The sequence below is a fragment of the Macrobrachium nipponense genome, chromosome 17, assembly GCF_015104395.2.
Source record: "Macrobrachium nipponense isolate FS-2020 chromosome 17, ASM1510439v2, whole genome shotgun sequence".
NCBI classification, from domain to species: Eukaryota; Metazoa; Arthropoda; class Malacostraca; order Decapoda; family Palaemonidae; genus Macrobrachium; species Macrobrachium nipponense.
This window is the reverse complement of record NC_087210.1, coordinates 33,144,910-33,163,306: the sequence shown is the minus strand read 5'-3', so window position 1 is coordinate 33,163,306 and position 18,397 is coordinate 33,144,910. Positions and strand designations below refer to the sequence as shown.

Here is an 18,397-nt window from a genome sequence, read left to right as displayed (position 1 = left end):
GCGTCCTGCCTCGTCCGAAAAGCGTCCTGCTTCGAACGGCGAGCGTCCTGCCGAGCGTCCTCAAAAGCGTCCTGCCGAGAGCGCAAAGCGTCCTGCTTCGAACGGCGAGCGTCCTGCTGAGCGTCCTCAAAAGCGTCCTGCTTAGCGTTCTGGAAAGCGTCCTGCTGAGCGTCCTCAAAAAACGTCCTGCTTAGCTGCGAGCGTGTCTGAGCAGAGAACACCAAGTCTTCTGAACGACATTTCAGAGAGGATCTCGTTGAGCGCCCTGATGCATGCAAGGCCCGCCAAGAGGCGTCCTGGCGAGCGACCTTGCCAACATCTCAATGTTATGACGAACCGCGTTTTGCATAGGACGTTGAATATTTTCAAGGGACGTCCTCATGCGAGTCTCCATGGAGAGCCGCACGCTGCTCCTGAAGTGTGTGAACACTAAAGGAAGACGTACGGCTTTCGTCTTCAAGACGGGCCTTAAAGACCTTCATCCCTTCTTACAAAGACAGTGGTCTTAGTAATGCAAAAGAACATCTCCAGAAACGCACTCAGCAAAGGAACGCAGAGCGTCCGAAAGACACCCTCGCAAGGTGCTTGCCGAGCGTCCTGGAGAATGTCTCTACTTATAGGACGTCGAGCACCTCCAAAAGCTTCCTCACGTCTAAATTGCCCTTCTTATGCCGAACCAGAGACATAAGTTGTTTGACTGTGCAAAGCAGCTTGCCGGACGTCAAACTTATCAGCTTGCTTTTTCGAAGTAAAGCGAACGTTACATAACGTATACGGAGCGCCATGAGGAGAGGAGACGAATACTGAGTTGCTCCTCCAAAAGGTGGAATCAAGAATGTCCTTGATTAGCATAAGCTTTTGGAATGCTAGCAAGGTTGAAACAGCTCTAACTTCATGAGCGTTCACTCGCAGGAGGCTCAAATCACTCTTCTGGCAAGATGAATGAGCCTCCTTAATAATGTCCCTTAGGAAAGAGCCAGTGCATTCTTCAAAAAGGGTAAATGTGGTCTCTTCCTGAGCACCATAAATTACCCGAAGGACCTCTTACTTCCTTTGTTATGTAAATAAAATTTGAGAGCCCTGACAGGGCACAGGACTCTTCCATCCTCTCGTGACGAGAGAGAGGACGTGAAGCGGACTTCGCGTCCTCTTCTCTAAAGCTTCTTAAGGGGGCGCGAGTCCTTCCGAGAGCTCCAACCCCTGTGTGGGGAGGACGCCTCGGAGGACGAGAAGCAATCCTTCAAGATTCATGCACGTGCTCGATCTTCGGCAGCCTGGGAAGCAACAACAGGACCTGCCGAAAGGAAGCCAGATCAGCGTGAAAAACCCGTAACCCTCCTTCGGCTTTTGACATGCCCTCTCCCTGCTTCCTGGGAGTCCGACAGAGGTCTAGGCCTAGAGGCGTTATGGGGCCGATCTGACGTTCCCTCCTGACGAGAGAGAGGACGTGAAGCGTCCTCTTCTCTAAAGCTCCTTAGAGGGTGCGAGTCCTTCCGAGAGCTCCAACCCTTGCGCAGGGAGGACGCCTCGGAGGACGAGAAGCAATCCTTCAAGATTCGTGCACGTGCACGATCTTTAGCAGCCTGGGAAGCGTCAACAGGTCCTGCCGAAGGGACGCCAGATCGGTGGGGAGCCCCCGTAACCCTCTTGCGGCTTTCGACATGCCCTCTCCCTGAGTCCTGGGAGTCCGACAGAGGTCCAGGCCTAGAGGCATTATGGGGCCGATCTGACGCCCCCTCCACAACACAAGGGGCACTACACTTCACAACACTGATTGGAGAGCGAGCACTTTAGTCTAAGATTACTTGATGTAATCCTCTAGCAGACACTTCTTCTAGGCCCGTAAGCCATACCACAGGGTTAGGCAAAATAAATTCTACAGGAGGTTAGAAGGTTCATTATTTCTAACTTCTGTTTACTGTGGAGGAAAACTCCTGATTCTAACACGCTCTAAAATGCGTACATGAATCCTACTTCTTCCGTAATCAGTCACACATTACACTAATTACATTGATCTTTATGCAAAGAAAACATGTAAACGTCATATACACTAAGCGAGTGTCTACCGAAAGCTCCGGTAGCCTCACCTTACCCCATGCAGACAACAAAGTCTGAAACTAGGCTAACTAGCTTCAGACATCATATGCAATGAAAAAAAAATTTAACTTATGATAGCATATGCCTAGCCACAAATCCAAGTCAATAATCGAAAGAATAATTAGGATACTTAAGCAGCTAATGAAGTTTCAAAATCCTAGGCGGAGGTCTGTAAACAGTTGTTTACCGACCGGCGACAGAAAAAATATATGAATAGAAAATGGGAATGGTTCCTGATATCCGCCTCCCAGCGGCGGGAATGGGTACTACCACCTGGCCGCCCACTGCGTGTGCCGCGAATTTTGAAATTCTGTCGGACTTCAGAGAATACAGCTATATATATATCTGTCAGGTAAGTTTCATGAACAAACAGTAATTTATGGCACCAAGTTTCAGTTAATGGTGCTGATAACCAATTAATGGAATCTCTGTTAGGTGTGTTATGGCACCATAACTCTATTATTCTCACCTCATGGTGCCGATAACCGAGATTCAGCCTGTTATGGCGCCATAAATTGCCGATTTTATGGCGCTAGCTGATTTTATGGTGCTAGAGAAGCCCCATAAAACCGGATCGTCATTAACCGTGTCCGCTGATAACCGGGGACTGCCTGTAACTGGTTTCTTGTGAAACAATGCTATTTACAAAGCAGCACAGCATGAAAGTAAAAAAGACCATCTATTTACACCTACCTTTCACTGTTCTGAAAAACGTTCCAGTCCATGTTTTCATAACTTATAGTAAAGTATCACATAGTTTACACTATTTAGTAAAATATTTTTATTTAAAATATGTTATAACCAAAATTATACATGACAGAAACCATTTTTAGCCAACATCTCAAAATATACAATACATAAGAATAGAATACAAGGTTATAAACCTACCTGATATGTAGCTGCATCCAGATTAGATGCTGAGACATAAAGCAAGTTGTTCTGAACAAGGTATATAAAAGAGGGTACACAAACTTTTAAAGTATCCATCTTCTGCTGCCATATTTGTGTGTATAAGGCCATAAACCAATGCTGTAGAAAAAATGAATAAAATTTGTTATGATGTTAAATGTTAAAACATAAAAAATCAGTACAAACTTTTATAACAAAATCTACAAAAAATCTAGCTTGTATAAATGAGATACAAGTAATTACTTCTACAACCTGTCATGCTCCAGCAAGTCTTTTATTCCATAATAGTGTTTTCCTTCATTACCATTGTATTAATTTCCCTGTCACCAGTGCATACAGTATGAGACTTCTGCAACACTCAGTATGAGACTTCTGCAACACTCGGTGGCAGATTTAAGGGGGTGGCACCTGGACATGTGCCACCCCCCAATGGATATGAATATTGATAGAACATTGTTTTATTTTCAATAAATTATCATTAGAAGCAAACATTTGCTTGGTTAACGATTATCTCAACAACAACAACTACGTGTACATTTTTGTATTCATACATATATATAAATATTGATGTATATATGTATTGTACAAGTTACATACATACATACACACACATATACACAGTCAACCCCAAGTATACATGCAGAGTCCAGATTCGCAGACTCACATATTCGTGGATCTGTCTCGAACATATACCCCCATTACTCATGGGAAATTTGCCTATTCGCAGTATTTTTCGATGAGAAATGTCCACAAATTCCTGTTTTTTTTTGTTTATTTCATCATAACATGAACTTTTTATGATAGAACTATTAAAAAGATGGGAATAAATATTTTTAGTAGGTTTGTCTTGAGTTTTAACTAACAAAATGGGCAGATTTAAGCGTTTTTACAAAGGTTCTAACTATTTGCGGATTCTAGCTATTTGCAGGGGGTCTGTTACCCATCCGACGCGAATATGGGGGAACACTCTATACACCATGAGTCAGACATGCTATGCACTTATTCACACAATTAAGATTAAGGGCAAGAATATGATGTGATATACATTTGCTTTAATCCTACATTTCCTGACAACATTGCCACATCTTCAGGGTTTTTCTACAAAATAAAGTATAATAGTACGTATAACATGTTAACATAAAATAAGAGCTGATTACATGATACAATAGTTGCAAAAGCTTATGTTAATATATTATACTCATATTTTATTTAGTAAAAATTGCTGAAGATGTGGTCATGTTGTCACGAAACATAGGATTAAAGCAAAATGTGTATCACATCATATTCCTGCCCTTAAAAAAAGACAAATTTTCTAAGACAATTTGTATTTTTCATAGCTACAAACCTGAGGTCTTAACAATAGGATAATTTCTACCGCCTAGCTGGATCTGGTTAATAAGCAGATGAAAGCAAGGAATTTTGTGAGATTTGGCAACGCGTGCGTATATCGGGAGAAGAGTGGTCAAAGACCACGAACCTACGCCACCGTGTCAATCTTTCCCAACTCAGGATGTCTTAACAAACAGAGGGGTGGCTAGAGGTTGGCAGTATAATGTTAAGAACCTCAGGTTTGTAGCTATGAAATATAAAAATTCTCTTAGAAAATTTGTCATTTGTTCATACACTCATACTTGGAGGGAGGTACAAGACATCCTAAACTGGCTGGGGGTCTACCCACCAGTTCAGATCCAGAGGAAATGACTTCTGGAGAGGGACTGAAGCCCGTTGAGAAGCTAGATAAATTGATATCTAACCATTCAGAACCTGAGTGCCGTACAATGAAATATGGGAGAATCATTGTATAGGGAACCCAAGAGAAACTTTGACTGTCCAATAGCAAACCAATACACTAGGGTTTGTTACTACTCGCAACTCCTCCTTGCCAAGGAGTGGAGCATATGCTATCCAATAGAGGGTTTAATATTTGTATATTAAGCAACCACAATATCAGCATGACTACCTTACCTGTATCAGAACAGTCTAGTGAATGACGTGTCTATTCCTTAACCAGCCCAAAGGAAGAAGGAAAGGTACAAGAGAAAGAGAAAGGTTCAAGAGAAAGAAGGACACCAGCGAACTCACTCATTCTCTCATCCACACAATCATCTTAGGAAAGATACAAAAGTGCCCTGTTAAGGGCAACTATGAGTTACACAACCTGCTGGGCAGCCACCACAGGACCCAGGGAAAACGTGTCTGTAGATCTGTGGGCAACATCCTTAAGAAAGAAAGAGGTGAACATGGACTGGAATAACCAAGTACCAGCGCTCAGCACTCTATGTACAGCCATGTTCTTTTTGAAAGCAAGAGAGGGACCAATAACCCTAACGTCATGCGCTCTAGCCTCCACAAACGTGGTGGTGGAATCATCAAGAGCAAAGTATGCCTGTCTGATGACTTCCTGTATCGAAAAAGAGATAGTATTCTTAGACACCTCTTTCTTAGTATGTCCTGTGCTAACAAAAAAGTCTGTGGCAGCCTGGTCTAAGGTGCCGAGTCCTTTTAAGATAGCAACTCAGGGCCCGGACAGGGCACAAGAAAAGCTCTTGAGCATCACCACCCACAAAGTCAGTCAGTGATGAAATGGAAAATGAAGTGAACCTGTCATCGTGCACAGAGGGATTTTGGGTCTTGGCCATGAATTCCGGAACAATTTCGGACACCGACCCCAACCCCTGGTGTGCTTCACATCATAGTTCAGACCGTGGAGCTCTCCTACCCTCTTCGAAGATGCCAAGGCCAGAAGGAAAACTTTCTGAGCATCAAGTTCCTGTCAGATGAGCGACACAAAGGCTCATATGAACCCTTAGTGAAGCTCTTGAAAACCAGGGAAACATCCCCCGTTGGAGGCTTGATCTCCCTAGGAGAAATGGATTGCTCAAACCCCTTAACTAGCAAGGAAAGTTCCCATGACGAGATGTCAATACCTTTAAGGCGTAACATTAAACTCAGGGCCGCCCTGTAGCCTCTAATGGCAGAAACAGACAAACATTCCTCGTCTCTGAGGAAGGTTAAATGTCTGTTATTCGCTGAATAAAGGGTGCAAGTGGAGAAAAAACCTGTTTACAACACCAATTACAGTAGATCGCCCATTTGCCTTGGTAAACCACAGAGGTCGACTTTCTGAGAATGCCGGACATATGCCCTGCTGCTCTCTGAGAAAAACCTCTTGCTCGGAGGAGATACTTGATAGCCTCCAACCGTGAAGAGACAGGGATTCTACTGACTGGTGGAACCTTTCCACATGCGGCTGACACAGGAGATGCTGCCAAGGGGGAATTTCCCTAAGAACCTCTGACAACAACGACAGCAGATCTGGAAACCATTCCGCCTGGGGCCACAGGGTGGCTACTAAAGTCATCCTGAGACCCTGTGAACTTATCAGTCTGTTCAGAACTTGACAGATCAAACAAAATAGAGGGAAGGCATACACCTCCAGGTTGTCCCAGGGATGTTGGAATGCATCCTCTGCTAACTCTAAAGGATCTGGAACCACTGAACAGAATATCTCTAGCTTCCTGTTGAACCGAGTCGCAAAAAGGTCCAGCATGGGTCTCCCCCAAACCTGGAAGAGTTTGTCCGCTACCACTTGATGAAGGGACCACTCTGTGCCTAGGATCTGATCCTGACCACTGAGTTTGTCTGCTACCACATTAAGTTTGCCTGGGATACACCTGGCTGAGAGCTCTACCGAATTGCTGACTGCCCACTGGTGAACCTCGACAGTCAAGGCGTGAAGTTGACGAGAAACCAGGCCTCCCTGCTTGTTCACATAGGCGACCATCATGATGTTGTCTGACATGAGAACGACAAAAAGACCCTCTACCTTGTTCCGAAACTCCTTCAGACCCAGGAGTGGGGGGGGGGGGGGGTGTGAGGGGGAAGAACGTGGCGCATGTGGTTGGTCACGAACGCCTGGCCACCCAGCCGATCAGAGATGGACCTCTACCAGGTAACATGGCCTACCCTTTGTAGGGAGAAGGCCGACTGGCTCATGGCCGGTCGAGGTTAGGTGCTCACGATCAGGAGGCTATGCCGGGTAGCCAAACGTACCAGACCGGCATTACATAACATATACACAATATAAATGTTACAATATACTATATTCATAGCAAGGTCTAATGGAGGGATTGCAAGGATATTAGGCTAAGAAAGGAGGGAAGGAAGTACCCGTATGGATCTGGCTAAGAACCGAGAACACAACAAACTGGGCAGGGTAAGCCAAATGACCACCCCTGCCAGACTGAAGTGGACGGTACACCTCGACCAAACCTACTAAACTGAAATTCTTCGGTTTAGACCGGCCAGGCGGGTACCTCAGGCAAAACTGCTAAACCGATTTGTTTGATTTAAGCAGCAGTGAGGTAGATCCAAGAACACACCGGTTGAGAACTATTATCTTATAACGTTCTCCCTGCTAGCCTAATAGCATCACAGGGGAAGTTAGGTGTGTTTAAGGGTACTAGGTAAGGGACCCCTAGCCTACCTTCCTAGGCTAGCCTAGGCTAGGTGTAACTAGGTGAGGAGATGATGCAACCCCTCCAACCTCATTAAATCAATCATATACAAAATCTAGACATATCTAAATCGTACTACTCATACATATCCTCCTAATTCAGGAGGGAGGGAGAACGAGAAAGAGAGGGGGATTGGGATATTATGCACCGTTATAAATCATGCAGAGATAGGCGCTAACCCGCCCCTGAACCGCTGGGGGGGCCAATTATTTACAATGTAAACTAACGCACTGCTCTGTACCCCCAACGAAAGCCAAGGGTGGGTTAGACCTACGCTAAAATCAGTACAGATTGGCAATATCACAGTAATATATACATAAAACATATATGGTACTGACATAACGCATCAATTTAGAAAAAAGTACATATGCCTAACATATAATTGTAATATTTCATAAGTCTCGTGTGCTGAAATTTTGCGCTCGTTCCGATGACGCTCCCAAAATGGCGGCTCAGCCGACGGCGCCTCCAATACTATTCTGAAGGCCCGAAGGCGACTTATGGGGAAAATTCCATCATAAAATCAAAAACATGTAAACTGGGGTACTCAACTTAGGTGCAGAAGTAACATCTGACAAAGCCATGATGAACAAATGGAAAGAACTGGGCAAAACTCCTGGAGCAAAAAGACGTGGAGCACACACAAAGACCGCTAATACAGGAATGAGGTTGCGCGTGGGTATTAGTAGTACTAGTAGCGAGTGGAGGGTGAGGCGGGGGATGCTTGGAACGGCTCCCACCGCAGAGGGTTTTTGAAGAAGGAATCTTCTAAGCGGCAGAGGATCTGTGAATAGTAACCACTTCGCCCCTTTACTTATACCGACACCCTTCGGGGTGCTCGCGCTGAGGGTAGTAACTTCAGCAAACCATGTAAGCTTTTTCTCTGGTATATTTAGGATATATTTATACTTGAAAAATGAGCTAAAGGGATTTTTCACCGGCAGACACAGGTCTTCCCCCAGAAATAGATTTTTCCTTCGTCAAAATCCTTTTATCATCACATTCGGTTCGGTTGTTTTAGCAAAACAGCTGTTTCTGATCAGCTGTGTATGGCTGTAGCATTTTGGCAACAATTATAACATTATTAACAATACTTTTATCATTCTCTTTTGCTTTTTTAACTTGTTAACTATTAGAAGTTCATCAAATTTGACATTAAAAATTTGTAGAACTGCCATGCAGACCATAGTAAATGATTATGGAAATGAAGTTCTACATTTTTCATTAAAAAGTTATTACATATTCGGGCAAAATATGTGGCCATGACACTGTCAAGGTATTGTTAACAAGTCTAGGGCACCTTGTGGTGCCCGTGGATTTTTTAATTTCAGTTAGTACTGATTTTCGCTTAGCGTCAGGCCCCCGTGAACGGAACCCTAGTCGTTAACCGAGGGTTGCCTGTATTCATTAACCTTTAAACGCCGACTGGACGTATTTTACGTCTACATTTTTTGTCTCTCGGGTGCCGACTGGACGTATTTTACTTCGACATACAAAAGTTTTTTTAAAAATTCGCGGAAAAATACTTTTAGGCCTACCAGCCGAAAACTTGAATCGCGCGCCTTGGGGGATGCTGGGAGTTCACGGATCAAGGTGTTGTTTTGTTTACAATCGTTACACAGGCACGCAAGCGCGAATTTCTTTCTTGCCGCACTAAAAAGTATCTGTGACACATCTCGGAAATTATTTCGTCACTTTGACATAATTTTTGTACCATTTTAAATTAGCCGTTACATGGAGTATTATATATGAAAATGTGCGCATTTTTATGTAGAATACAACAAAAAAATACTCATGATTGTAGCTTTTATCAGTTTTGGGATATTTTCATATAAATAACGATAAGTGCCAAAATTTCAACCTTCGGTCAACTTTCACTCTACCGAAATGATCGAAAAACGCAATTGTAAGCTAAAACTCTTATATTTTAGTAATATTCAATCATTTACCTTAATTTTGCAACTAATTGGAAGTCTCTAGCACAATATTTCGATTTATGGTGAATTTTTTAAAAAACTTTTTCCTTACGTCCGCGTGGTAACTCTTCCAAAAAAAATCATACATGCAATTGTGGTAATGTTTGCACCATTTTAAAATTAGCCGTTATATAAAGTTTTATATATGGAAATGTGCGCAATTTTATGTACAATACAACTAAAAACAACCCATGGTTGTAGCTTTTATCAATTTTGAAATATTTTCATATAAAAAATGATAAGTGACAAATTTTTAACCTTCGGTCAACTTTGACTCTACCGAAATGGTAGAAAAACGCAATTGTAAGCTAAAACGCTTATATTCTAGTAATATTCAATCATTTACCTTCATTTTGCAACTAATTGGAAGTCTCTAGCACAATATTTTGATTTATGGTGAATTTATGAAAAAATAACATTTTCTTTACGTCCGCGCGGTAACTCTTCCGAAAAAATCATACGTGCGATTGTGGTAATGTTTACACCATTTTAAATTAGCCATTACATAAAGTTGTAGCTTTTCTCATTTTTGAAATATTTGCATATAAATCACGATAAATAGAAAAAAAACCATGTTCGGTCAACTTTGACTCTACTGAAATGGTCGAAAAACGCAATTGTAAGCTAAAACTCTTACAGTCTAGTAATATTCAGTCATTTATCTTCATCTTGAAACAAATTCGAAGTCTCTAGCACAATATTTAGATTTATGGTGAATTTAAAAAAAAAACTTTCCTTCCCTCCGCGCGCGGATTCTCCACCACAAATCTCCGAAATGCGTACGTCCCATTCTCGGAATATTTGCTCCGTTTCATATTAGGCATTTCATAGAGTTTTATATAAGAAAATGTGCACAATTTCATGTAAAATATAACGAAAAATATTTGAAGGTTGTAGCTTTTCTAATTTCCGAAATAATTGCATATAAAAATAAATATATAAAAAAATTCTACATTCGGTCAACTTTAACTCGTCAGATATGGTCGAAAACTGCAATTGTAAGCTAATACTCTTACAGTAAGGTAATATTCAATCATTTGTCTTCCTTTTGAAAGAAATTGGAAGTCTCTAGGACAATATTTAGATTTATGGTGAATTTTTGAAAAAAATATTTGTTTACGTCCGCGCGTTACGAATTCATGCATTATTTTGTGATAATATTTTCTCTGTGTTATTTTTATCGTTTTACAATGTGTTACATATCAAAATGATCGCAATTTAGTGTAATTACAACGAAAAAAAAGTAACTTGTTACCTTTAACCGTTTTGCGCACAGCGCAATTTGAATACAATTATATACGAAATATCGTTTTTGCGCTATCATATATCGCATTATTTATATATGATAATGATAATTTTTTTCATTTCTGATGGTTGCATACTAAACTTCAGGCAATTACAAAAAAAGGAGCCAAAAATGAACTCTTAATCTTGAAAACTAAGCGCGCTGTGATTTTTTGAAAAAAATATTTTTTCCGCTTCCACGCTCACTCCGAAACACCTCCGGCACACAGGAGACAATTTTTATTTTACCGCTTCGGCGTTTAAGGATTAACATAATATGAAATGTAGGTATGTACGTACTGTACAAGACATCCAAAGGATTAAAGGTAAGGTTTTCATCAATTTACTGTTTTTACAGCATTCTATTGTAGTATACAGAAAGTACTACTGTACAGTAAATCCTGTTTACAATATAATTTTAGTTATGGCCCCATAACGGGATTACAGCGCCATTAACCAGTCTAAGGAGCAATTGAATTGAATATAGAATTTAGACCAAAGGCCAAGCACTGGGACCTATAAGGCCATTCAGCACTGAAATGGAAATTGGCAGTAAAAATTTTGAAAGGTGTAACAGGAGGAAAACCTCACATTTGCACTATGAATTGCTTCTCGGGAGATGGTAAAAAGTAAGATGGACGAAAGAGAATATGAAAGGAGGCACAGTAAAATGAATGAAAGAGATTGCAGCTAGGGGTCAAAGGCACACCGCAAAGATCCTTAAGTAATGACGGCACTACCCAACTATGGGGTCTAAGGCTCTCTTAACCGGTCAAAGGTGACATAACAAGGTTTGCAACGCCCACAGACTTCTATTTTTGATTACCTGTAATTTTTGGTTACTCTACGAATGATACTGGGCAACTGCAAGGAGCCAGAACACCCAGCAAGGACAAAAACATCTTTAGATTTGGCAGACACTGAAAATAGGACAGCAGTGGTAGTTTTGAAAACGAAGTCATGGGTAAAGGTAAAGCCTTCCCTACAACTTGTTGGAAAACCAAGAGAAAGAAGAAACAAGTAGAACAGTGTGCTTGGGTGTACCCTCAAGTAAAGGGCACTCTAAAGCAGTGGAAGACCCAGTGGAAGATTCGGGGGAAGGGAGAAAGGGAGGAAGGGTTCATACACACCATCACAGACTGTCAGAAGTGTTCTGGACAACAATACTCTGCAAACCATGCTGAAATAAGCAGTTTTTGGACAAGTTCAAAAGACAAACTTACTTTCATAGAGAAAAACTTATTCACCAGTTTTTTTCCACAGGATGTTTGAAGAATGACAAAATGATAAGTTTTTTTTTAATATTGTACCTTCATTTTCTAAAGCATCCAACTAAAGACAACTTCAGTATAACAAAAAGGTTTTCAATCAACTTCACATATTTTAATTTCCATTTCCATTCTGAAGTACTTCATCTAAAATGTTACTTACTTGCAAAGAACCTTCATCTTTAAACACTAAACACAGTGAAGCAAGAAGCTTGACAAATTCAGCCATAACCACAGCTGTAAAAAAAAAGAATGTAAAAATTATACATAATTACTAATGAATATACTTTTACTTTTTAAGTTTCACTTACAATAATATCTGTCACCTGTTAAGTATTCAAGATTGAGAGAAAAGGCAGTTTGAAACGACTTTTCCTCACAGAACAATAAAGCATAAAAATTCCTGAGTGATGTCCTATACATACTTAGAATGAACATTTTAACATGAGACTTGATTAGCCAGGGTTTTACTCTATGGAGATACAAAAGACACCTAAGACACCTTAGGACCTGACAACTAACCATGCAAATTTCCCAACATCTTGACAGCTCTGCAGCAAGATGAGTGCAAATTCAATACAAAGTCAGTATTGAAAGATGATGCTCAAAATAGGGCAGTTTCAGTAAATCTCCTAACACATGGTGTTTTTTACTGATGCAAGAGTACATGAAAAAATATTCCCCACCATATTTAATTTACATACACAAGATAAATAGATAACATCTGGAAGACAATTACGGTATTTCATAATCCAATGGTATAAAATACATGTACTGAACTACTATTATAGGTTATACTCATAAGTTTTCCATAAGACTTAAATGTTGCAAATCAAGGTTTCGTACAGAGATTAACAAATATTTTCCTTACAATATCAACATCCATATACATATTGATCCATATTGATTTATTATTTTAATTCTCCTCTATCAAATGAACTTTCTGACTGAATTCCCAGTTGATCAAGGCCTCCATTTATGCCCTTGCTCCATGTGTTTCTGGACAATCTTGGTGAACTTTGTTCTGCAACTTTCACAAACACTAGTTTTCAAAACTACAGTAACTGTTCCTCCTCTTCTTCTCCCCATATCTAAAACACTTCAATGTTTTAGATGTCTCTTTTCTAACTACAGAACACCAAATCTCTCAAAAATTTCCCATTTGTAACAGAAAATTTCAAATGAACCTCAGCATTCAAACTTAGCAATTTATGGTCACCACTCTTAAAATTTCTTTGTAAGGCCCTACATATCATAAAATTATACAAAATTTTTTAATAAAGTGCACTAGTATTTGGATACTTACCTACTGTTGAAGATAGCTTGTATTCAGCGCTGTTAGGCAAGTTGGCTTTCAAACAAAAGAAAAGATCGAAAGGCTGCCTGGATGAATGTCTGGTACACCTGTTCTCTACCGGGTGTGTTTCAAATATTTTGGTTCTTGTTAGAATTTTCCTATACAGCCCACTAAGTTGTGGGGAGGCTGGATGGGGTCTACTTTAACTGTAGGCAAGTATCCAAAATATACAGGCAGTCCCTGATTACTGGCAGCATCGGTTAACGGCACTCTGGCTTTACAGCGCTTGTCTAACGATGCTGTTAACTTAGATTTTTGGCACCAATCTACAATTAACAGTGCCATTAAGTGGGTTATTAATGGCACCAATCTCTGGTTAAGCAGGTTATTAGTGCTATTATTGCCGATTTTCGGTTAGTAGTGCTTGGCAAGGAACAGAAACCCCCAGTTAACTGGGGACTTCCTATATTATGAAAACTTAAAATTATTTGGGTTGAATCTTACCTACTGTATGGATAGCTGATTCTCACCTTGAGAAGAGGATGGTGGGTAGTGCAACTAGATATGATCCCAGCTAATCAAGCTAAAGGCATCTTGCATGATACCAAAACAATTTGTACCTGATCTAGAATTCTTCTGGATCTGGGGAGATAACCTCTTCCTTAGGGAAGAGGTTAACAACATCCTACATGAAGCCTCCAGGGCCAACCAGAGCCTAAGAGTTCGATGGGGTCTCCCCTTCAAACGTCAGTTTGAAGGATCCTCTCAGCAGGGTAAGACCAAAAAGAAGGCAAGACGGTATAACCCATACCACACCTCCTCAACCCTCTACTTCCACGGCAATGGTACCATCCCCGGGCTTCAACCCAACCTATGAAGCGAAAGATCTCTTTCGCTCATACAACAGGCATGCCAGAAGTAGCCGAGCCAGGGGCGGCTGTTAAATAGGATTCTTAAAGAGACGTTTCCTATTTAGTGGTTTATTTATGACTGAACATATACACAAAAGATATACAAAGGTGAGCTTCTGTAAACACTGTAAGTGCTCAACTACATAACAAGCTTGTTGAAGGTCTGAGCACTAATTACATTTAAAATACATTTTTTAGCCGGAAACATATATAACATGTTTCCGCCCTTCTCTGTTTGTTTAAATTTTGAAAAAAAAATGAAATAAACAAATAAGCATGAGAACAAAATACTAATATAAATAACACAAGTTGTCAAAACAATAAGGCAATGGATTCATACATGAGTTAACAAAATTTACATCACATGAGTAAAATATTAGTAAATACTTTCATTTATACTTTATTTCTAATGCGAATTTTGCCATCAACACAAGACACAATATTTCTTTTATTTTTAGCATGACAAAATTTATTTCTGAGAAAAATATTATGAACTTCTATGTTATCTTTACATTCCCTTTGTCAAAATATCTGCTATCATATCCTTCGTGTCGAGCCAGCTGTAGGAGTCCATAGAATTATCTTCCAGCTTTTCCTTCAAATCTGTAATGGTATTTCAAAGTAAACGCTCCTCCACCTGTTTTGTACTACCTATCGATTCCAACAAAGGCCTAGAATCAGTGAACAATCTGACAGGAAGGGTTACAGAGTCTTTAAGAGTTTTTCCAAAGAGTAACTGCCCAAGTTGTTTAGCGAAGAAAACTGAATCATCAACCAGTTTAGACAAATTCCTAGTTTCAGCTGCCTTTGCAGAGTGACACACCTTTTGTATTAACTTTGATTTCCAAAAGATAGGTACCGCATTGTAAGTTTCCTTTGATCACCTTTACGTACCGGTTCCAGAAGCAGGGGCTTCAGGGGAAGTAGAGGCACCAGACCTGCTGCCAACCCGTGTGAGATCTCAGGTAGGAGGGAGGCTATACCTATTCCGGGACCGTTGGACCTTCAGTCCATGAGCCCACAGTAGTCTCGAAAGGCCTAGGCTGGAAATGGGAGAAGGGCCCTCCTCATCCAGTCAGTTTCTACCAGAAACCCACGGCGGACCTTTTGGACTACACCAAAGATCTCCTCCAAAAGAGAGCCATAAGGGAGGTGAAGAACCTGAGATTCCAGGGACGGTTGTTCAGTGTCCCAAAGAAGGACTCAGACAAGAGAAGAGTGATACTAGACTTGTCGCGCCTCAACTCTTACATTCACTGCGACAAATTCCACATGCTGACGATCTCGCAGGTACGGACCTTACTTCCCCGTGGGGCCGTCGCCACCTCTATAGATCTTACAGACGCATACTATCACATTCCAATAGCCAGAAACTTCTCCCCGTACCTGGGATTCAAACTAGGCAAACAAGCCTACTTGGACGATTGGCTGATTTGGGCAACCAGCGTGGCAGAGTGCCACAAATCAACGGCCAAGGTACTAGAATTTCTGGAATTCCTAGGCTTCCAAGTAAACAGAGACAAATCCAGGTTAACCCCAGCTTCCAAATTCCAATGGCTGGGAATTCAGTGGGACCTGAACAATCACAAGCTATCTCTCCCGCCCAAAAAGGCCAAAGAAATAGCAAAGGCTACAAAGTACTTTCTAAAGAACAAGCGAGCTTCTCGGTGAGCCCAAGAAAGGATTCTAGGCTCGCTTCAGTTCACATCTGTCACAGACGTCCTGCTAAAAGCCAGGCTGAAAGACATCAATCAAGTCTGAAGGTCAAGAGCCAACAACAAACTCAGGGACAAGGGTTCGGTTATCCCTCCGATTCTAAAAAAGAGGCTCCGGCCTTGGACAGAACGCTGGAACCTGTCCAAATCAGTACCTATGCAGTTCCCTCCGCCATCACTAACCATCCACACAGACGCTTCTCTGAGCGGTTGGGGAGGGTACTCGCCACACAAAAAAGTTCAAGGAACATGGTCAGAGACATTCCGCCAGTTCCATATCAATATCCTGGAGGCAATGGCAGTCTTCTTGACCCTGAAACGCCTGTCTCCGGCCAAACAGATTCACATAAGGATAGTTTCGTACAGTCTCATAGTGGTACACTGCATAAACAGGAGAGGCTCCAGGTAATCTCCTTCTTTAGGTCATTGTTTGAGAAGGGTCTAGCTGCCAGTACTATTACCACAGTGAAATCAGCCCTAAGGAAAATCTTCCAAATAGGCTTTAATATTAAATCTTTCAGACGCTTACTTTTCTTCTATCCCAAAAGCATGCGCCCGTTTGAGACCAATAGACCGCCCTCAGTCGGTTTCTTGGTTCTTAAATGACGCACTTAAACTGGCTTCAGACTCAAATAATGATTCATGCTCCTTCTCAACTCTATTGAGGAAGACACTGTTTCTAGTAGCACTGGCATCAGGAGCTAGAATATCTGAACTATCAGCTCTCTCCAGAAACCCAGGCCATGTCGAGTTCCTACCGTCAGGCGAAGTCCTTCTTTCACCGGACAGGCAGTTTTTAGCCAAAAATGAGGACCCACAAAATAGGTGGACTCCTTGGAAGATCCTTCCTCTTGTGAAAGATAGTTCTTTTTGTTCTGTCCATACCCTTAAAACATTCCTGACCAGGACTTCTCAAATAACTTCAGGCCCTCTGTTTGTTAGAGAGAAAGGTGGTACAATCACCTTAAAAGGCATCAGGCAACAAATTCTTTACTTCATTAAACAAGCAAATCCGGACTCAGTCCCACATGTCCATGACATCCGGGCAGTTGCCACATCCATTAATTACTTTCAAAACATGAACTTTGAGGACCTGAAGAAGTATACGGGTTGGAAATCTCCGGCAGTTTTTAAACGCCACAATTTGAAAAACCTACAGGCCCTTAAATTCCCAACCTTAGTAGTAAATAATTCTATTTAATCTTACTTTGGGTTTTATTAACTCCCTCTTTTGAGAACGTATCTGTTAAGCTTGGATATAATTCTCTGTTATGTTTTCACCGGCCAACACAGGTCGAACCCAGAAAAGGGATTTTGACAAAGGAAAAATCTATTTCTGGGGGAAGACCTGTGTCGCCTGGTGAACCCAACCCTTTGTTTTTACATTCCCTACCCTGGTTAATCCAAGCAAAAAAGGACTACTCCAGGAATGAGAGGATTTTGGGAAGGAATCTTCTAAGTGGCAAAGGCCCTGTGTATTGTGGTTTCCACAACGCCCCTTTACTTATACCGACACCCTTCGGGATGATTGCGCTGAGGGTAGTAACTTCAGCATACCATGCTAGCTTTTTCTCTGGTATATCTAGAGTTTATTTATACTTGAAAAATGAGCTACAGGGATTTTTCACCGGGCAACACAGGTCTTCCCCCAGAAATAGATTTTTCCTTTGTCAAAATCCCTTTTCCAGACCAACAAAATACAATAATCCCCACCCTTATCATTTCAAAGGGCAAACTGGACAATGCCAAGAGTCCTATCCTCAGAAACAGACCACCCCTAGAATCCTTGTGCCAGCTCTGCAAGATAGTTCTGCCCTTGAGGTATCAATGTGAATAATCCCATTGATATTCCTCAGATCCAAACATTATCAGGGAGTTGATGATCCTACCACTAGTATATCTTTTCCTATTTATCAGGTTAAATGCATTTTTCCAAAAATGGGAATTTCCACAAGAATTAATCCAGATAATACTAATATATGTAGGACTCTTGGACTCAAACCTGGCAACAAATTCCATGGGTTCAAGAGGCCCTTCACCATGACAGGGTTGTCCATAGCTGAGGGGGTCACTAATGGAGGACATATAGTCATCCATAGACTGCAACAAGCCTCCCCTTGACAGCGTAGCAAGGGAAGATCAGTGAGTAGCAGCCTCATATGAAATCAGTCACAATCAGACTCAAAACTGATTAGCAACTTTGGAGTTTAAGGGCAGTATATTACCCAAGACCAATGGAGTCTTCTTGGTCTTTTGATCTGATCCATATTTCTGCCACTGGCAGGGGAGGTTCCTCAACCAATTCCAACCCCTTCCATCACAAACACTAAAACCACAAAAACCTGAAGGGTGAAAATAGAATTAAACTTTACACAACCAAGGACCACGTTCAACAGCAGTCGAGAAATGCTGACGAAACTGCA

General features: G+C 41.3%; 1 protein-coding gene across 3 annotated transcripts in view; it reads right to left on the bottom strand.

Annotated features, from left to right (window-relative positions):
* Positions 1–18,397, bottom strand: part of LOC135196172 (UDP-galactose translocator-like) — an 81,358-nt gene that overhangs the window by 41,546 nt on the left and 21,415 nt on the right. For all 3 annotated transcript variants that reach the window (XM_064222752.1, XM_064222751.1, XM_064222753.1), the window contains exons 4-5: positions 12,215–12,288; positions 2,986–3,126 (exon numbers count right to left, since the gene is read on the bottom strand). In XM_064222752.1, the coding sequence (XP_064078822.1) occupies positions 2,986–3,126; positions 12,215–12,288 (215 nt within the window). The remainder of the gene's footprint in view (positions 1–2,985; positions 3,127–12,214; positions 12,289–18,397) is intronic.